Here is a 21,444-nt window from a genome sequence, read left to right as displayed (position 1 = left end):
ATCACCAACACCTCCGCCTCCCCCACCACCACTGCTATCATCGTTCAGAGACAAGAGACGATGCCAACGAAGATTTCTTAGGGATGAGAAATTGACCAAGGGCTTGGAGAGACTTAATGATGTCACCGAAATTTTTAAAGATTTCATCAAAATAAATGAAAAACTGATTTCCTTGACCGTGGATTCTTGATTATAGATTGTTGATACGCTCAAGTTATCTAACAAGAGGGAGAAGGATCTAGAATAAGGAGAAGAGAGAGAGAGAGTTTGTTTGTAGAAAAGCCAATGCCAACTCCATTCATTCAGGCTATATTTATAGCCTTATGGTGCTACAAACTGGGAGTAGAAATTGGAACTACTGCCCCTTAATCTTAGGAGCTTATCAACAAAAAAAACAGAATGCACTTATCTAGGAAACAGAATGCACTTATCTAGGAACAGAATTGAAGACTTATCTAATGCACTTATCTAGGAAACAGAATGCACTTATCTAGGAACAGAATTGAAGACTTATCTATTCTAACGGAATTAAAACTGAATGGATAAGGCTTATATCCCAACTAAGAGCTAACATGACCGGGTCTTCTGCTGCTATCCACTTTGACTGGGTCTTCGGCTGCTGCATTCATGCACGTATCATTTTCCTCCCCCCCTGAAGGACCCTTGTCCACAAGGAAGTCGGGATAAGATTTTCTGAAGTGCCATTCATTCTCCCAGGTTGCATCCTCAGCTGGCGCCCCAATCCATTTGACCAAGACTTCGGATTTTGGGTGGTATTTGCCCTTGTGAATAATACGACGATCCAGGATTGCTTCCGGTTGGGGTAGGATGGTCGAAGTATCCGAGATTGGAGGAAGCTGAGTGGAAATAGGGGTGATGGGTCCCAAGTGCTTCCGCAGCAAACTGACATGAAACACATTGTGGATTTGAGAGCCGGGGGGCAAGGCTAAGCGGTAGGCTACTGGACCAATCTTCTCAATGATTGGGTATGGCCCAAAATAACATGGGGCGAGCTTCATGGAACGCCGAAACGCCACCGAGGTCTGCCGGTAAGGCTGTAGCTTCACATACACGAAGTCACCTGCTACGAACGAGACTTCTCGTCGGTGCTGGTCCGCTTGACATTTCATCCGGTTCCGGGCTACCTAGAGGTTATGTTGTAGCTCGCGTAGGATGATGTCCCGGTCACGCAAGTATTCGTCAACTGCCCCTACTCGAGCTGTACCCGGTACATAGGTCAGGAGACTAGGGGGTGGGATTCCGTAGACTGCTTCGAAGGGTGTCATTTTGGTGGAAGAGTGAGTGGAGGTGTTGTAGCTGTATTCTGCCCAAGGAACCCACTCTAACCATTTTCGCGGCTGGTCACCTGCAAAGCACCGTAGATATTGCTCCAATGTTCGGTTAACAACTTCGGTTTGCCCATCGGTTTGGGGGTGGTAACTTGAGCTCATACACAATTTCATCCCATGCATCTGAAAAAGTGTCTGCCAGAATGAGCTGATGAATACCTTGTCACGGTCGCTAACAATGGATGTTGGTACTCCGTGTAGGTGGACAACGTTGGCAACAAATGCCTTCGCGACTGTGGTGGCAGTGAATGGGTGTTTTAAGGGAATGAAGTGGGCATATTTTGTCAACCGATCCACAATTACCATGATAACCGTGTACCCATTGGAGGGAGGCAATCCTTCAATGAAGTCCATGGAGATGTCTGTCCACATTTGAGTAGGAATTGGTAATGGCTGAAGCAATCCCGTTGGTCTCATGCAATCTGTTTTGAAGCGCTGACATACGTCACATTGTTGCAAGAACTCCTTCACCGTCTGACGCATGTGGGGCCAAAGGAAGCTGTGCTTGATGCGAGAGAGGGTCTTATGAAACCCAAAGTGTCCCCCTACAGGGGATGAGTGGCAGTCCGCCACCACCTTTGAAATCAAGGTGGAGGCGGGGCTCAAATAAATCTTGTCCCCCTTGAACCATACCCCATCCCATTGAAGCAACTTGTGGGAGGGTCGCCTTTTCATCAATTCCCCATAAAAGGTGTCTTGTTTGACCTCTTCTTGTAGCGTCGGCCACCAGTCTGTGTGTGGTATAGAGATGGAAAGAAACTGAAATTCAGCCATACGTGACAAGGAATCCGCACCTTGGTTCTCAGCCCCTTTTTTATACTCGATCTCATAGTCGTAGCCCAGTATCTTTGGCAGCCACCGCGTTTGTGCCGGTGTGGTTATCCTCTACTCGAGTAAATATTTAAGACTTTTTTGGTCGGTGCGGACTGTGAATGGTTTCCCAAGCAGATATGGGCGCCATTTCTTAACGGCTTTGACAATAGCTAACATCTCCTTCTCATAGGTGGATAATGCCAAGGCTGAACCTTTCAATGCTTCACTAAAGTAGGCCACCAGTCGGTTTTGCTGGATGAGGATGGCACCAATTCCGGTTCCACTCGCATCGCATTCAATCACAAACCGTTGGGAGAAATCTGGTAGACGTAGGATTGGCAGTGAAGTGAGTGCCTTCTTCAATTGCTGAAAGGCCAGCTCTGCTGCCTCGTTCCATTGAAATCCCCCTTTGGTCAACAGTTGGGTTAAGGGAGCTGCAATGCTTCCGAAGTCGCGGATGAACTTCCGGTAATATCCTGCTAACCCGAGGAAGCCACGGACCCCCTTTGCTGATGTCGGTGTAGGCCATGCGAGAACAGCTTGTATTTTGGCTGGATCAACGAACACGCCTTGTTCTGAAATCACATGACCCAAGTACTCGACCTGCAAAACCCCAAATTGACATTTTGACATTTTTGCAAATAATTTGTTAGAGGATAATACAGTTAGAACAACTCTCAAATGAGATAGGTGGTCTTCCCATGATTTAGAATAAACCAGAATGTCGTCGAAGAAGACCAAAATAAATTTCCGGAGGTATGGGTAGAAGAGGTCGTTCATGAGGCTTTGAAAAGTTGCAGGTGCATTCGTCAAGCCGAACGGCATCACTAAGAACTCGTAATGCCCTTCATGTGTTCGGAAAGCCGTTTTAGGAACGTCTTCTTCTTGCACTCGAATCTGATGGTATCCCGACCGTAGATCTAGTTTGGAGTAAAATTTGGTGCCGTAGAGCTCATCTAATAATTCATCAATCACGGGAATGGGATACTTGTTTTTAATAGTGATTTCGTTCAGTGCTCGGTAATCCACGCAAAACCGCCAAGCTCCATCAGCCTTCTTCACTAGCAAAACCGGCGATGAGAATGGGCTATTGCTTGGTCTTATCAGCCCTGTCTGCAAAAGCTCCTTCACCATCTTCTCTATTTCGGTCTTCTGGTAATACGGGTATCAATATGGCCTCACACTCACCGGTCCTTTGTCGGGAAGCAATGCAATCTAGTGGTCATGTGGTCATTTAGGAGGCAGGCTTGTGGGCGGCTCAAACACATGGGAAAATTCGGTGAGAAGGTGGTCCATCTCGGGTGGAAGAAAACCTGGTTGGCCGCTGCTATGTAAAGGAACTATTTGAAAAAAAAAATCCCGTACCTTGTAACCCATTGCATTCCTTGTTGGTTAAGGCTTCGATGCTGGCTCGTCCCAATCCTTGGAAGGTGCAAGAGAGTCCCTCCTTTTTGAACGTCAAGGTTAGTTGTTTGTAATCCATCTCGACGGGTCCAAGCGTCTCTAGCCACTGTACTCCTAACACCAACTGGCATGCTGCGACGGGAAGAACATAATAGTCAGCGGTAACGGGGTGTCCTTGAATGGCGAGGGTGAGAGATCGGCACTGCCCCATGCACTCGATCTTTTCACGGTTGGCCACCATAACTTGAAATTTCTTGTCTCAGTTCACAGGCAACCCGAGCTTGGAGACGATGGCTTGGTCAATGAAGTTGTGGGTGCTGCCGCCGTCAATTAATATGGTCACGTTCTTGTTTTTCAGTTTCCCAAGAACACATATGGTTTGCGGGTGCTCAGCTCCTGCAATAGCGTGGAAGGAGATTTCAGGGATGGCTTCTTGGTTTTCCTCCTCTGAATCGACAGTCTCCGCGTCCGCCGATTCCGGATCCTCAATCATGAACAGTTGTGGACGTGCACAACGGTGGCCGGAGGTGAACTTCTCATCACAGTAGTAACACAGCCCCTTCTCACGACGTTCTCGCGCCTCCTGGTTGGTGAGTCGCCGGAATGTTGGGGAAGGAGCACTGGAAACCTGGTTCGCGTGCGAGCTTGGTGGAGGCCCAAGTACACCGGCCATGGGGTTGGGCGACGCCTTCTGGGTTGTCATGGCTGATGGGGATCGAATCAATTGGCTAGCTCTCCGCTGTAAGTGATTTCGTTCCTCAATTAACCGGGCCACTCCAATCGCCTCTATCAAAGTTCGAGGCTGCTTGATCTTCACATCTAAACGAATGTCATCACGAAGTCCTGCAATGAAACAGCCAATGAGAAAGCTCTCGGGCAAGCCGTCAACTTGGTGAGAGAGCCTCTCGAAGGCTTCTTGATAAGCCGTCACAGTGGTGGTTTGCTTTAGGCGGGTTAATGCCTCTGATGGGTCCTCGTAGTCGGTGGGGCCGAACCGTTGTAACACCGCTTTGGAGAGTTCTTCCCATGTGAGCGATCCGCGATGCTTGGTCAACCACCTGTGCCACTGTAAGGCGATGCCTTCCAAATGGAAGGAAGCTAGCTGCACCTGTTGGTTCGGAATAATATTTTGAAATTCAAAATACTGCTCCGCCTTGTAAATCGAACCGCTCGGATCATCCCCATTAAATTTTGGGAATGACAGATTGACGTGTTGATGAGGGTGGTCATGGGTGGACCTTGAACGGGAAGTATGGGGGTGTGAGGATTCTTCATAGGCGAAGGGGTTGGTCTCGGGAGTGGTATTGGGAGTGGTTCGTGAGGCTCGAAGGGCTTGGAGTTCAGTTAACACTGCTTGTAAGACAGTGTTCATTTGGTCGAAGCTCGACTCATGTCGTGCTAAGGTTTCATTGACCTCATTGTGGAACTCCGCATTAGTCTTTTCACGGGTGTCCATGGTCGAACCGGCTCTGATACCAATGATACGCTCAAGTTATCTAACAAGAGGGAGAAGGATCTAGAATAAGGAGAAGAGAGAGAGAGAGTTTGTTTGTAGAAAAGCCAATGCCAACTCCATTCATTCAGGCTATATTTATAGCCTTATGGTGCTACAAACTGGGAGTAGAAATTGGAACTACTGCCCCTTAATCTTAGGAGCTTATCAACAAAAAAAACAGAATGCACTTATCTAGGAAACAAAATGCACTTATCTAGGAACAGAATTGAAGACTTATCTAATGCACTTATCTAGGAAACAGAATGCACTTATCTAGGAACAGAATTGAAGACTTATCTATTCTAACGGAATTAAAACTGAATGGATAAGGCTTATATCCCAACTAAGAGCTAACATGACCGGGTCTTCTGCTGCTATCCACTTTGACTGGGTCTTCGGCTGCTGCATGCATGCACGTATCAATTGCCTGATACAATAGGAGCCTCGAAGGCTTTACGGCTGTGCAATGCAGAGAAAAGAATAGAAAGACACTTAAAAGTCCAAAGAGACCGTTTGTGTTAGGGGAAACAAACGAGTTTCTGTGAAGCAATCGTTGTGTCAAACCGGCTTGGGCGTTAATGAAAAAGAAGAGAAGAATAAGGAGTTCAAGGGAAACACGTGGCAGAGGAAACACATACCGCCATTAACCAAGGGCTTGAACGGCAACCCAAATTTAAGTATTTGATGGCTGGAAACAAAATTCCTTAGTTTTTATAGTAAAATGAAATGAAAGAAAATAAGAGAGCAATTCAAACCAGCTCGAATATCTGCAAGTGGGCTTTGGAGAATAACGATGTGCAATGACAATAAGAACAAGAAGAAGAGAAATTCAAAATGGGGTTGGTCAGTTCATTTTACTGTCATTAGGATACATTTGTAGAATAGATGTTGGGTTTTGACACGGTGGTGGGTTACCACATCTTCTTGCAATTAAAGGTGAAGAGAAGAACCAAAACTACAATTAAGGGTGAGCAATCAAAGAATACAAGGGCTTTGAACAACTTCAACAACAACATCTCCCCCCTCCAGTCAGAGAGAGCGGCGGTCCAGCGCCGAAGGTTGAAAGCGGCGTTTCCGACTGGGCACCGGAAATAGAATCGCTGCGTTACAATTTAGAGGGTGGTCGACAAGGCTCTCTCATCTTTTAGCTCGACAGCCTCTCTGTTTCAAGCTCGAGCCTCTCGATCTCTTTTATTCTCTCCCTTCTCTTTTCCCTCTTTCTCCCCTTCCTCTTTTCTCTCATGGCCGTCTACATTCTCGGCTCTACCGCAGATTTGAAGCCATTTCCGAAAACAGATCTGAAGCCACCGGCTCTACCATCATCAAAGCTCCCCAGTGAAGAATTAAGAATTGAGGCCGAAGCTGGTGGCGCCTACTCTTGAGGAAGTTTCAATGATGTGCTCTGAGAGCTTCTTCGCTCTTTGATATACACAGAATATCAATGAATTAGATTGGGGGTTTTTGACAGAGGAGAGTAGAGTTTGAAAAAACCTTGGAGATCAGACCCCCAATACACCCATTGTAGGGGCGTATCGGAAGGGTCCCGAAATGATACAATACGGGCCGATACGTAACGATACTTTCAATCTTTATCACAGCGTTTCTGATGCTGCTTGAGTTTCTTTGGGGCATTTTCTGTAGTATCGAATCTAGCGGGGTGTGGCATTTCAGAGCTCCACCCAAAATGACCTCCGATAGATGTTGCTCGAATAGTCACCAAAGAGCTACGTCTACAAGGTGCATGCTTCTCCGCGGTCTCGTGGATGAACGAAACCCTCTGAGCCATCTTGTTACTCGGCCAAATCGGCTCAGAGAAAGAGGAGAACAAAAAGGGGAAGGGGAGGAGAAAGAAGATCATCGCCGCTAACAGAAGTTAAAGCAGCAGCGGTAATTTTGATCGATGAAGACCAGATTGGACACGGGCGGTTAAGACCAGACAAAGGAAGAATGGGGGGAGCTTTTAAGGGTAAAACAGACATTTCATCCCTCCTATTAATATTTTAACGTCAATGGTAACTTCCCAAAACAGTAAGAATAGCATTAGACAATATTTAAACAATAGGGGTATACTTAATCAATTAACTAAACTATAAAGGTAATTTAAGAAATTTACCCAATAAACTACGAAAACGACTTATCACCAATCGACCGGTATTCTAAATGTGTTAATCAATCAAATGGTACTTGTCAAAATTCACAGGTGGGCTCTTCTACAATACCTTTCCCGCATCATAGATGCTCCCTACAAAAATACATTATCTTCCTTCACTCGTTTTTTCTAATAAATTTAAGTGCACCGCAATTTTTGTTTGTTACTGTATGCCTAGAGGCTTAGCCCTCACCCCTAGGTAGCCTCTACTTTTAGCACTTTCAAAAGCTAGGGGTAAAATCCATATTTAATAGTATCTTTTCACCCTGCTAGCAATGAAAAAAAAGGGGTTTTTACCGTTCAATCCACCTCTAAAATTCTAGTTCAATAGTACAATTGAGGGTAGGTGCCAACTCAGAATTGATGCCAATTCAGGGGAGGTATGGGACTTTGGGTGTAAAGTGTTATAGGTTGAAGTGTTCATAAATTTGAATTGTTGTAGGTCTGCATTTCAAATCTGAATTCTGAGGTAAAGTGCAGTCTAAATATCCTCCAAAAAAAAAATCATTCTACCGCCAAATATCATTAAAACTAAAATTAAGGTTGTGACAAAAAGAAAGGGATAGACTTAAAACATGATGAAGACTCCCCTCTGGTTTCCGAAAAGGTTCAAAATATCAATATATATCAAGCTGTATTGGCTGATACGTATCATATCGGGGGATTCCCGATATGCCCCTACAGGGTTGTTTCGGGTCATACAATAGTTCAAGGGTCGATCGGCCTTAAACCGGCCACTCTGAACCTGAAAAAAAATTAATAAAATAGAGAAAAAAGCACCGATACAGGCCGATATGCCCTGTATTGATATTTTGAACCTTGTTTCTGACAGGACTTCAACATTCCTTGTTAGAAATGAAATTATGTTATATTTATCAGAATCATGGCTTAATTGTAATTCGCTAGTAAATCACAGCCTTGGCACAACCTTTGCTCTCTCTCTCTCTCTCTCTCACCACCACCCATTCTCTTCTCCAACACAGGACGCAGCGGAGCTGACACCATTCCCCACCCCTCTCTAGTGCTTCATTGTTGCACAAAGGAAACCATCTTGGGCATCGGCAGCAGATGCAATGATTTTGGTCCTGTAATCTGAATTTAACCGATTCCTAACGGGTTCAAAAGAGAGGAGAGGTCTTAGTATTTAATTATTTACAATGAACTTCAAAGGAGGTTTTAAGTCTTTTAACCCCCCAAAAATTACTTCATCTTATAGATGCAAAATGGAAAAATGCGTAGTGGCCTAGAACTTCTATATCTAGACCATTCTTGAAACTAATAAAACCTTTTCCCTCAATTGTTTGTCAAATGTACCACTAATACCATATTTTATGATAACCACTACCATTCATTCGTTTCTGAATAAGAATACAACAGAAAACGGCATTTCAAGCGTCTCTCTGCTTATGCCTAGCTATACAACTTCTAAATAATTAAGAAAATTTGATCTGAGCAATATATTCCTAAAAGAGGAGAAAAAAGGCCAAAACGGATGGAAAACCAAAACTTAGATCTCTACCAAGAATAGCTTATTCACATAGACATGCCAAAATTTAGCATTACCTCCAATTCTCCAACTCTCCCCAATTTGAAACACAGCTGTCCAGTGCTTCTTCAGGAATTGTGGGATGGGATCCACCAAATATTGTGGTTGGTAGATATAGTAGTCCCAGTAGCAAATTTACTTTACAGTATTTTAATGTAGGAGACCTCCCAAGGACTTGCTGAATTACCGCCAACCATTCGACTTGATACCTATAGTTGTTTGTCTTGTTCTTTCACCTATGTTCTTCCTGGTGTATCAAACAACGGAAATTGCGAACAACTGTTGTTTCACATATCATGTCTTATTGACTGGTCTAGCCCATCCATAACTTTAGTACTCTATCCCTGCCACCCGAGGCTACCTTCTCACCATCTGGACTCCAATCAACAGCAAAAACCTTCCAAAAATAGAAAAAATGAAAGTTAAAAGTATTAAAAAAGTATGTAAGAACGTGTTAGAAACTATCAAATTTTTGGTAAGTACCTCATCTGCATGACCTGGAAGATCCTGTTTCAATTTGTGTGTACGAATATCCCAAACCTAGGTAAAAAAACTCCAATTAGCAAACGAATAAAAGTATTCCAGGTCATCTGCATGACCTGGAAGATCCTGTTACGACCCATTATATAGTCCACCACTGTAGACAGAACAGTGCTGATGATTATGCATTGAAAGGCATGTTATGACTTAACATAAAGTCCACTTAAATATTTACGGATTTACCATGCATATGTAGGGGAGAGAGGAAAAAAGACCTGTGGAGAGACACTCCAGTTGGGAATAAGAAAGGATGGCATACAAGGTGTAAAGGGCTGGAATGAGAAAGAAAAAGCAAACCCCTCAATTCCTACATCCAATAATAGGCCTATGAACCATAGATGTACTGAACAAGCCCAAAGTAACACTCCCCAAAGCCCAAGAAAACAATAACGCTGAGTAAAAAAAGCTTCAGTCCTGAGGAAACCATCTAACAGAGTATGCCATCTCTTTTGAGGGGACTTTTGCTGATATTTTTGCCCTAGTCTACATAGAGTGGACATACAGAGTAAATCTTGGCAACTGATGGCAAGGAAGGTGCTTACTGCTATAGTAATTGCTTTTTTATAATCGAAGTAATTGGCTAATTGTGTACAAAAACATGGACCATTAGAAGCTAGAGAGTGTCTCATTGTCCAAATCACATATTTCGCCAGGAGTGGAGTAGGAAGAAATGAATTGAATTAGGGTTCAGCATTACCTGGTCAGTGGATACTGACGAGTTCTTAAGGATTATAAGGAGTCTCAGGCAATGACTAGGGGTTTTGTGGCTGTTTTTCACTGTTGCTTTGTAATCTTATTCTCTATTGGGTAATAAATTTCTATGCTCACTAACAATGACAAAAAGAATAGAAGGGAAAGACCTTTTCATCTATAATATAATCTAGGTATTTCCCCAAGTTGGGGTGCCATTTGTCCAGTAACCCCTCTTGTGTTCTATTTTTTTTTCCTTTCATTAATTTCCTTCTCTACTCCCCCCACCTAAACTGGTGAGAGACTCGCCTTCCTGATTGTTAAGATGTAACCATCTTGCAATATTAAATAAACTATACAAGTTAATGAAGAATAAGGCATACCTTCAATGTAGAGTCCTTGCTTCCACTTAAGAGGAGCCTACTGTCAGCAGACCAGCTGTAGAGAAGTAAAGAAGGTGCATCTTAGCCAATGGAACATGGGAAATGAGAATAGAGGTAAGAGGAAGGAGAGCAGAGGGGAGTTATATCTGACCTTATCTGGTAAACTGGTCCCACATGCCCTCGAAAAGCTGCAACAAATTTCCCTGTGGTACCATTCCATAACTTGACAGACTTATCAAAGGAAGCACTTGCCACCCATTGCCCATCAGGAGAAAAGTATACATGGTTCACAAGCTACAAGATACGTGAACTTTCAAGGCTATGTGTTTGAACACATAAAAGAAAGAATTATGGTCCAAAGAGTAAAGATTTTTGCCCAATGCAGAACCAAGAAGCATTCCCACTTCAGATGAAACCATTTATTTTACAAGAAATGGCTTGATAAATAGATAATGACTAACTTTACCTGTTGGTGGCCTGTCAAACGAGCTTTTGGGTGCTTGCTAACAGCTGGCTCCCAAAGGATCATGGTAAAATCATCAGACCCTGAAACTAGTCTTTCAGGGGCATTGCCTCTCATTTTGTTGTACCTTTCTAGAGCTACCTAACATGGCAAACAAAACTACATAGTTAATTAGATGAAAGAGGGAGGGGTAGATCTTTCAGGTACTCTACAGAGAAAAAATCAAATCGTGGAACAAAAAAGTATTGATACGTGATGTGGGATGCACATGAGCTGATATTCATGGTTATTTGTGATTTACTTCAGCCTCAACTTGTAACCAGAGAGAAAACTGTCTCAAGCTCATCATTCAACTTATTCTGGGTAGATAAAAGGAAAAAAATGATCAATATGATAATATTTTATTAGAGGCAAATAAGAAAGTTATAACAGGGTGAGAAAGTTTTCCCCAAAATACAGTTTTACGGTTATGCCCAAAATATTTGATGTCTCATAGCCCCTTCTTTAGCTAGAGTATCCGCCATCCCGTTTACTGTTCTTCTCACCCATTTGAAAGTAACATTCAACTCCCTTACAATGCTCTCCCTAAATGTGTGCCTATAGATCCAAGGGATTTGGGTGCTACATCTTGTCCAGGAGATGACCACCTGTGAGTCCCCTTCCACTTACAAATTAAGGAATCCAAACCGCTTGGCAAACACTTTTTCTGCTGTTCTTCTATCAGTGCATCCTCATTTTCTAGAGACCCTGAATACATAGCTAACACCTTTCCACCTGAGTCTCTGAATACACCTAACCCAGCCACATCTTGGTTACCAAGGAAACTTTCATCAAAATTAAGCTTCACAAAATTTGTTGCCGGTGGTCTCCATTCCATAAAGATTTTTTCCTTTCCTTGTGCTGATATATAGTCACTTCTTTCCAAGTTCTCAGAATGTCATTCAATAAGAACACTTGGAAGTCCTCCAAAGTTTTCACCCAGTGAGCAGCTTTTAACTTTACTATTTCGAAGATTTCCACCACTGATCTACTTTTCTACATTGAAGATTCTTCCATTTCTCTCTTCCCAAATAGTCCATAACAAGGCAGCCCTAACTGTTTTCATAGCAATCTTCCTCTTTGTTTTGGTTGCCTCATGAAGCTAGGGTCAAAGACGCCCACCACCTCCTGTGGAGGATTCCACCTGCAGCCAAAAAGAGAACAAAGATGTTCCCAAACACAAAGCACAAAAGGGCAGAAAAGAAAGATATGGGAAACAGTTTCACCATTGCATTTGCAGAGGATGCACAAGTGAGGGGAAAGGCACTTATTTGGCTTTCTTTTCTGCAGTACAATCACAGGTGATGATCTTTCCAAGGAAGACTTCCCAACAAAAGGCCTGAATCTTTGGAGGGATTGGCTTACTCCAAACTTCTTTCACCAGGAAATTTGCCCCCAAGGTAGAAGGCTGAATTGAGAAGTTAAAGAAAGAAGCACAAGTAAAAAAGCCATTTGGGGACATTGACCACACCCTGGTATCCTCTACATTTTGGTTGCCTCATGAAGCTAGGGTCAAAGACGCCCACCACCTCCTGTGGAGGATTCCACCTGCAGCCAAAAAGAGAACAAAGATGTTCCCAAACACAAAGCACAAAAGGGCAGAGAAGAAAGATATGGGAAACAGTTTCACCATTGCATTTGCAGAGGATGCACAAGTGAGGGGAAAGGCACTTATTTGGCTTTCTTTTCTGCAGTACAATCACAGGTGATGATCTTTCCGAGGAAGACTTCCCAACAAAAGGCCTGAATCTTTGGAGGGATTGGCTTACTCCAAACTTCTTTCACCAGGAAATTTGCCCCCAAGGTAGAAGGCTGAATTGAGAAGTTAAAGAAAGAAGCACAAGTAAAAAAGCCATTTGGGGACATTGACCACACCCTGGTATCCTCTACATTTTGATCCAAGAAAACAAAGTCAAGTCTGGCCAAAAGAGATATGAGAGACTAACATTCCGATTCCCTAAGACCCCTACTGAACTCAAAATCCCAATTAGCACAAGTAAAAAAGCCATTTGGGGACATTGACCACACCCTGGTATCCTCTACATTTTGATCCAAGAAAACCGAGTCAAGTCTGGCCAAAAGAGATATGAGAGACTCACATTCCGATTTCCTAAGACCCCTACTGAACTCAAAACCCCAATTTAAACTAGAGGCAAATAAACTCAAAAACGTAGAAATGGGTTCAGATTTGTAATTGGAAAGTGCATAAAGCAAAGGAAATTGGACCTTTAAAGGATGTTCACCTATCCAAAGGTTTAAGGTAGAAAGGACAGACCTCATAAATTGCTTTCCAAGTTGAAGCTGAATTTTCATAGGGTGCCACCTTTGTCCCAGCCATTGTCTGAAATACCATGAATGCTAGCAATGACCTTGTGCCAGAGCCTATTTCTTTCTAGGGGAAACCTCCATAACCACTTTCTAGGAGAGCAGAATTCTGTTGGACTAAATTTCCTAGCCCAAGCCCACCCTTCTCTTTAGCCTACAAACTTGTTCCCAATTCACTAAATGGTCTCTCTTATCAACTCCAGGTTCCCAAAGAAAAGCTCTCATTAATTTTTCCAATTGCCCAGCAATTCTGGCAGGGATACGAAAGGTCGACAAGAAGTAAATGGGAAGGTTAACCAAGGTGGCTTTAATCAGGGTTATCCTTCCTCCCAAAGAAATGTAACTCCTCTTTCAGAGTGCCACTTTTTGTAACTCTCTCAACCACAAGCTTACAAAAGCTCTAATTTCATGGATTTCTGCCCAGGGGAGTCCTAAGTACTCTAGGGGCCAGTTTTTTACTTCACAACCTAAGGCCTCTGCTATTCTGACAATTTCTCAAAGGAGCTAACAAGAAGTTTCAAGTTCCCAAGGGCTTCAGGGCTGTAGTCACCACAGAAAAGAATTAAAATCATTCACAAACTACAAGTGGGTAAACACGACCTCAGCCCTTCCCACCCTCCAGTCCCTTATTGAATTTTCCAAATCTGCCTTACTAATCATTCTGGTTAGAACCTCAACAATCAAGGTGAAAGGGAAAGGGGATAAAGGATCCCCCTATCACAATCCTCGTTTAGCTAGGAAGAAATCTCTAGCAGCCCAAGTGATCAAAATTGAATAATGCATTGAGCCCATGCATCCCTTTATCCACTTTTTCCACCTTTCTCCCAACCCAAACTTTTCCATAACATCAAGAAGGAAAGGCCAATCCACCAAGTCATATCCCTTCTCTAAGTCTAGTTTACAAACAAAACCTTTTCCTCTTTTTTTCTTCTTTTCAGCTACACTTTCATTTGCTACTAAATTTTGGTCAAGAATTTGTCTTCCCCACACAAAAGCACCTTGAGCTTGTGAGATTATTATGGGCGACACCCTTTATAGCCTACTTGAAAGGACTTCTACAATTATTTTATAAAGGCTTCCCACAAGACTTATTGATTTAAAGCCCCTTGGAGTTTTGGCTTCCTTTTTCTTAGGCAGTAACATGATGAATGTGGCATTTGTTCCTGATGAAACCTACCCTTTTTGGTGAAACTCATCAAACACTTCGTTTAGGTCCAAATACTTCGTTCTATTTTAGACAATTGAGCTTCTCCTGTATTTGACCATTCACTTGCATCAACCAACCAGGATTTTCCACCCAATGCCACATCGTCATCTTCTCCCTCTGCTTGCTTCCAAAGCTCAGACTCCATTGCTGTAAGGATCCAAGCTTCATAGACTGTTTTTTCTTTATTTCTTTTGAAGGGCTACACAAAAGGAGGTAGCCCATCCCCCAACCCAGGTGCAGGCATGATTCGATCCCAAGTCTCCGCTATGACGAATAGGAGACCTTACCAACCAGCTGGTTGGCACCTTGCAGCTTCATAGACTGTTCCATCTACCGTAACTTCAACTATTCATGGTACGCTTTTTGGCTTAATCCCTACCAGGATTGAACGAAGCTGCTTGAAGGTTTGAACAGTTAAGCTCCTCAAGCACACCACTACATAACTGAGCTATTTTCTTAAAGCTCGAGACAACCCAGTGGTGGAATGGCAGCCCCACAATTTTCACCTTTGGGTTTTTTCCATTGCAATAGAGTTAGTAGCAAGGCTCCATCTTTGGACACTCATAGATCCTTGTTCAGTTTGAATTTGGACTGCAAAAGAAAAAATCTCTCGGAAGGGTCTAGGTATCTAAGATGACCTTCCAGTCACAGAATGAAAATATTGAGAGATTTCCTTTAATATTTATCTCCTTTTAATGGCTTCAGCAACCTTCTTCCAATCACTTATTGGTTTACTTGCTTCGGAAACGAGTTTTTTGCTCCAGTGGTCCCTTAAGTCAGTCATTCTAAGCTTGGATGATTTGACACAATAGGACAATTGGATTTCCTTGCCCTTCTCTTCTTCCGATACTGGAGTTTTAACTCCAATAGAATGTTGTTCCATCTGAAACATTTGTCTCTTGCCCTGAAAGTTGTCTTGTCTGTTGGCATTTTGGATCATCATCCCTCTATAAATTCCTTCCCCTTATCTGGAAGTCCTGTAGATTTTCCAAAATTATATTCCATCCTTTTTTCTGTTTTCCCATCGAGAGGCATATTAGTTGCTTCTTGTCTTTCCCAAACCATTTTCCTAGAATTTCTCAGGTTTTTCTTCAATTCCTACACTCTGAATGATTTGCAGGCCCCTACTAGAAAGCACATAAGCCACAGTAGAAATTCCTCTGCTAGAAAAATCATAGCCATTTTTCCTTCTCACATCTTCAGCCACGTCTGACCTTTTGATCTAACTTCGAGAATGAATGTCTTTGCCTCCACCCTCACTACTCTTCTCTAGTTTCGTGTGGGCACGAAGATGTCTTCTCCATCCAACCTTTGTAAATGGAAAAAAAAAAAAAAGAAAATTATTGAGGTTGTGTTTGCTTCTTTCTGAAATGGACATAAAATTTTTCAGGCTGATTATTTCTTTTTTGATAAATCAGGATGAAATTTTTTGGTTATTATCTTTTCCACTTTTAAGATGAAAACTTTGTTTTCCCCGCAATTCACATCAAAACAAAATAGAAGAGGTGGAAAACAATGATTTCTCTATAAAAAGGGGGTAGAGATAATTTTAGTCTGAATGATTTTATGTCCATCTCAAAAGGAAACAAATGAAGTGTTATGAGAAAAGAGTGGGAAAATAATATAAGAGCAACATTAATTAAAAGGGGGACAGTAGCAATATAAATGGGGAAACCACATGAACAAGAAATAAAGCAATGTCATGTAGAAACCTTCTTAATAGTATGCTCCAAATGTTGAGGCTGATCCCCATGCTCTACCAACCTGAAGCCTACAAAAAGCATTCTCTATATCTACCTCAAACTTAATTTAGGATAAATCTATAGATCCCTTGAGGCTCTCCAAAAAGGGCCAAGTCTTACAGTACCATTGGATTCACCTTCTCCAGTGGAGTTTGAAAAATGCTCTTATTGTTGCCCATACAAAATTCAAACACCCAATAAGTAGTCGGCTAAGGTTGTCAAAAGAAGATCCCTCAAAATTAATTTTTGCAGTGCATATAGGAGGGAAATCCATTGCACCCACTTCTCATTAATATGACAAAACGTGAGTAACCAACTCAAGCCAAGGACAATATCTTCAGGATTAAGTCCCTTGAGCTTTGGGCACCAAAAGCAACTCTAATCAAGGATCTTCCACTAAACCATTTACATTTATGTCATATTTTTATTTTTATTCTTGTTGTCAATTTCAAATAAAATAACTGCCAACATATACCTCAAAACAGATGTGGCCCTTTTTCCAAATGGATAAACTACACCATTGACAAGCAAGCTCCATGATGTCCTAGGGGAGTGCCCAATGGAGACCAACTTAAAAATGCAATACCAAATAGCATTAGCCACTTTGCAGTCAACAAATAAATAGCTGGCCATGGCACATGTGCATCAAAAAGACATGGAAGGTCGCAGCATGTTGCAACTGTTAGTGTTTTGTGGTAACCTTGTCAAAATCACCATGAATTGAGCAGAACTAAAACTGGAAGATGGATTTGCAAAGAGAGAGGGAAGGTGCAAGTGGGCAGCCAACAAGGAGAACCAATTCTCATGTCAGGTTCATTAGAAAACATGTGTATCTTAAAGAGTCAAAAAGAGATCAATTTTCCATTTCAAAGTCTTTTATATCTCCATAGAAGTTGAGAGGCCAAAAGATTTCAGAATAGGAGGGTTTGGGGAGAAGAACTAGGAATAATAGGATTAAAGCAACCTTAGGACAACAAAATCTGAAAGCAAACATGAATCGGACATAGAGGGAAATACAGCTACACAATACATCCTTACAGAATTTGATAATACTCATCTTTCATATCATTCAAACAACTTAGAAAAATTTACACTTGTGAGTGTTAATAAAGAATGTCCTTGTCTACACTTCAAATATAAATTAACAAGAAAGACGGTATTATGTATACCTAATAGCTGTGTAAATCCAGAAAAAATAAGTACGCATGTAGAGCATGCTACAAATTGTAATTGAACAGCTAATCTGCTTGACTACATTCCCCCACCCCATGCCCAAAAAAAAGAAATAAAGAAAAATAATGGTAGAGTGAAAGAGGAGAATATAAAAGAAACCACATCATGCTATAGGTACAAATTAAACCACCAACCAAGGAAATACAAAATTAAATAACAAAATTCACACCTTCATAGGCTACTAGAGTTGGTACTAATTTACTCGTATAAAAAAATTAAATTCATAGTAATATCAAGAGTGTAATATAATTATCAAACCATATAAAAGAATTACCTGCTTCATTTCCTCTGGAGACGAATATTGTTTTCCAATATGGTCAAATGCCCCTGTACGGAGCACATATTCTGTGCTCAATGCAAGAGAATTAACCCAGTGTCCATGTCCCTGAAATCAAAATCAATTATGCAGGAAAATGTGATATTGGAAGAGTTGTGAAACACATATGCAATAATTCAAAAAATATAGAAAAAGAGAAGAAAAGAAAAAAATAAAGGTTTCAGTAGAGGTTTGTGGAAGAAGGAAGAAGAAAAGAAGGGAAGAGAAAAGTGAAGAGTTCAATCCTTTCTCTCTATCCCCCCCAAGATATCTTTTATTCTCATAATTCTACACTCAGTACAATTCCCTAGATGCCCTTTATGGGGTGGCCAGCACTAAAGAAATAATAAAACAGAGGCCCATAACTGAAAGAACATAAGCTTATAACATAACTTAAAAGAAATAAAGACACTAAGGACCATTCAGCCCATTCTCACTACACTCCCCTCAAGCTGAGCATAGATGTCAATCATGCCCAGCTTGTTTACTTAATGTTGAAGCTTTGCTTTAGGGACTCCCTTAGTTAGAAAATCTGCTAGTTGCTCTTCTGATGCAATGAAAGGAAGGCACACCTCTCCTGAAGTCACTCTCTCATGTATAAAATGTCTGACTACCTCGATGTTCTTAGTTCTATGATGTTGAACCGAATTGTGTGCAATGTTAATAGCAACCTGGTTACCACAATATAACACCAATGGCTTGTCACATGAGACACCCATCTCATCAAGGAGAGATCTAAGTCATAACAACTCAAAAACCCCATGGGCCATATACTCTACTTCAACTGAAGATCTAGCAACTACTAACTGCTTTTTACTCCTTAACGAAACAATATTCCCAACTACCATAACACAATAACCTGATGTGGGCCTCCTATCATCATTACCTGCCCAGTCAACATCTATATATGCTTCTACCTTCATGTGAGCAAGTTAAGCAAATAGTACACCCTTCCTGGGAATTATCTAGTACCCTTTCTATAGCATCCATATGTGTGTCTCTAGGTGCATGCATGAACTGGCCGGTTACAATCACAGCACACGAAATGTCCTGATGAGTCATACATAAGTAAAGAAGCTTCCCTAGTAATCCCTAAAACACTCCCTTGTCAACTAAAAGTTCACCATCATTAGTTGCGAGTTTATGATTCACATCAATAGGGGTGGAGGCAGGTTTATCACCAAACTTCCCTATCTCAATAAGAAAATCTAGGACATACTTCCGCTGCAAAATAAAGATACCTTCTTTGGACCTAGCAACCTCACTGCCCAGAAAATACCGCAACCCCCTAAGTCTTTAATCTAAAAATCAGAATTGAGGAACTTGATATCTTTAACTTCTTTTGTATCACTGCCAATAACAACAATATCATCCACATAAACAATTAGAAATATGACCAAAGTATTCTTCCTCTTAACAAAGAAGGTATGATTTAATTTAGTCTGAATGTAGCTGAACTGAACAAGAGCAACTCCAAACCAAACACGTGGAGATTGTCTCAAGCCATAAAGTGACTTCTTCAATCTGCACACCTCACCTTGCATCCAATGTTATAAAACACGGAGGCATGACGCGAGGGCATTCCACTACCCAAAGGCATGAGGCGTAGTTTAAAAATGTAAGAGGCATAAGCCTCTTGAACAAAAGGAGGTGTAAGCCTCCTTAAGAGGAGGTGAGTCAAGAGGAGGGAGAAAGGGGAGGCACAAGAGATCTTTACCTTCCCTTTCTTTTCTTTTCTTTTCCTTTCCTTTCTTTTTTTTTCTTTTTTCTTTTCTTTTCTATCTTTTTATATGAGTTGTGCATGAGGCACATGCACATGAGGCATACGACTCTAGCATGCCTCATGAAAAAAGTTTATGAGCGTAGGCCTCTTGCACCTAAGGCGTACACCTCAGAGGTCTTAGCGCCTCACCTAGAGGCACGCCTCTAGGCATACGCCTCCCACGCTTTTTAAAACACTGCTTGCATCTCCTTACCATATATACCAAGGGGAAGGGACATATATACTTCTTCAGTGAGATCACCATTCAAGAATTCATTCTAACATCAAAATGATAAAGAGGCCAATCACAAGTCATTGCTAAGGATAAAAAAACTCTCACAAAAGTCATTTTAGCATCTAGATGTGCCTTATATCTCTCAATTGACCCATCTGCATGATACTTGATAGTGTAAACCCACTTGCACCCAACAGATTCCTTCCCAGCTGGAAAGTCAACAACAATGCTTTAAAATGCAGAGACATGACACAAGGTGTTCCACTACCTAGAGGCATGAGGAGTTGTTCAGAACATAAGAGGCATAAGCCTCCTTATGAGAAGGGGGTGAGGAGGAAGGGGAGGAGGAAGAAGTGGAAGAAGGATCTCATTTTGCTTTATTTTTAATAAAAGTCTTTTATATTAAGAATGAATGAAGATGCATACAACTAGTTGAAAGGGAGAGTCTAGTCGAAGTGGAGGTGAGCAAGTCACATTTTTTATAAAATACTTTTATATTGCTATAGTCCCCACCTTTTAATTAATGTTGCTCTTATATTATTTTCCCACTCTTTTATCTTAACACTTTATTTGTTTCTTTTTGAAATGGACAAAATTTTTCGGACTGAAATTATCTCTACCCCTTTTTATAGAGAAATCATGGTTTTCCACCTCTTCTAATTTGTTTTGATGCGAACTGTGGGGAAAACAAAATTTTCATCTTAAAAGTGGAAAACAAATTGGGCTACATTAAAAGGGGGGTTATGCGTCGCCCTAGCCAATCCTTTTCTTTTCTTTTTCTCTTTTTTTCTTCTCTTTCTTTTTCTTTCCCTTCCCTTTCTTTTCTTTTCCTTTTTTTTCTTTTTTCTTTTGTCTTTTTATATGAGGTGTACATGAAGCACACAAGGCGTACGCCTCTAGCACGCCTCTTGAAAAAAGCATATGAGGTGTACGCCTCAAAGGTGTCAGTGCCTCTAGCATATGCCTCAAGGCATTTGGGGGGCGCCTCCCACGCCTTTTAAAACACTAGTCAACAATATCCTAGGTATTACTTTTATGAAGTGCTTCTATTTCAGTCCTTATAACATCCCTCCACTCTAGTTTGTCTAAGGCTTCAGTCACTGACTTTGGAATGGGTTGAGAGGAAGGCTAGAAAGTAATAGTAGGATGGGGACAACAAGCTATAGGAAAGGTGTTTGGAAATGCAATAAATTGTACATTTCCTCTTATCCTTTCTCAAGCAATGGCTAGGTCAAGGTCTAGAAACGAGGGTGATGGTGGTGGAGATGTCAGACCTACCATGGAAGAACCTAAGACTCAACTAGAGATGTGGGACCAACCTATGTTTGCCATAGCCTTCGCCATCAATACCACCTCTAAAGAATAGGATGTTTGGTGAAAACTAGAGGACTAGCAGGAAGAGGGGGAGGAGAATGAATGGAAGACCTCGAAGGAGAGGATCCCTCCAATCAAGAACATGAAAGAAGTCTTGCTGAAATCAAAGAATGCATATTGACAAGGACTATTTCATTATTAAAATCTTCACACTTGTTGGCAGATTACTCCTTTGATGACTTAAAGAGAAATTGGGCTGCAGTGGCTGCTACAGTCTCCACCAAGATCAAATCACAAGCTGAATGGATTCCCCCACCGGATGGTGTGGTAAAATTGAATTTTGATGGAATCTGCCAAGGTAACCCACCAGAGCCATCGGGAATTGGTGGGATTCTGAGAGACAAAGACAACAATATGTTGTCTCTAATTTCAGGACCAA

General features: G+C 41.6%; 1 protein-coding gene across 1 annotated transcript in view; it reads right to left on the bottom strand.

The window, feature by feature from the left end:
• Positions 1–8,537: 8,537 nt before the first annotated feature.
• LOC104599919 (WD-40 repeat family protein / notchless protein) overlaps positions 8,538–21,444 on the bottom strand; it is a 56,693-nt gene continuing 43,786 nt past the window's right edge. The window contains exons 9-14 of the mRNA XM_010262671.3: positions 17,653–17,763; positions 10,836–10,973; positions 10,521–10,663; positions 10,370–10,424; positions 9,240–9,296; positions 8,538–9,153 (exon numbers count right to left, since the gene is read on the bottom strand). Coding sequence (XP_010260973.1) covers positions 9,070–9,153; positions 9,240–9,296; positions 10,370–10,424; positions 10,521–10,663; positions 10,836–10,973; positions 17,653–17,763 — 588 coding nt within the window. The 3' untranslated portion in view covers positions 8,538–9,069. The remainder of the gene's footprint in view (positions 9,154–9,239; positions 9,297–10,369; positions 10,425–10,520; positions 10,664–10,835; positions 10,974–17,652; positions 17,764–21,444) is intronic.

The sequence above is a fragment of the Nelumbo nucifera genome, chromosome 5 (genome assembly GCF_055504915.1).
Source record: "Nelumbo nucifera cultivar China Antique chromosome 5, China Antique-T2T, whole genome shotgun sequence".
NCBI classification, from domain to species: Eukaryota; Viridiplantae; Streptophyta; class Magnoliopsida; order Proteales; family Nelumbonaceae; genus Nelumbo; species Nelumbo nucifera.
Note: the sequence above shows the minus strand (reverse complement) of the source record. Positions and strands in the feature narration are given on the sequence as shown.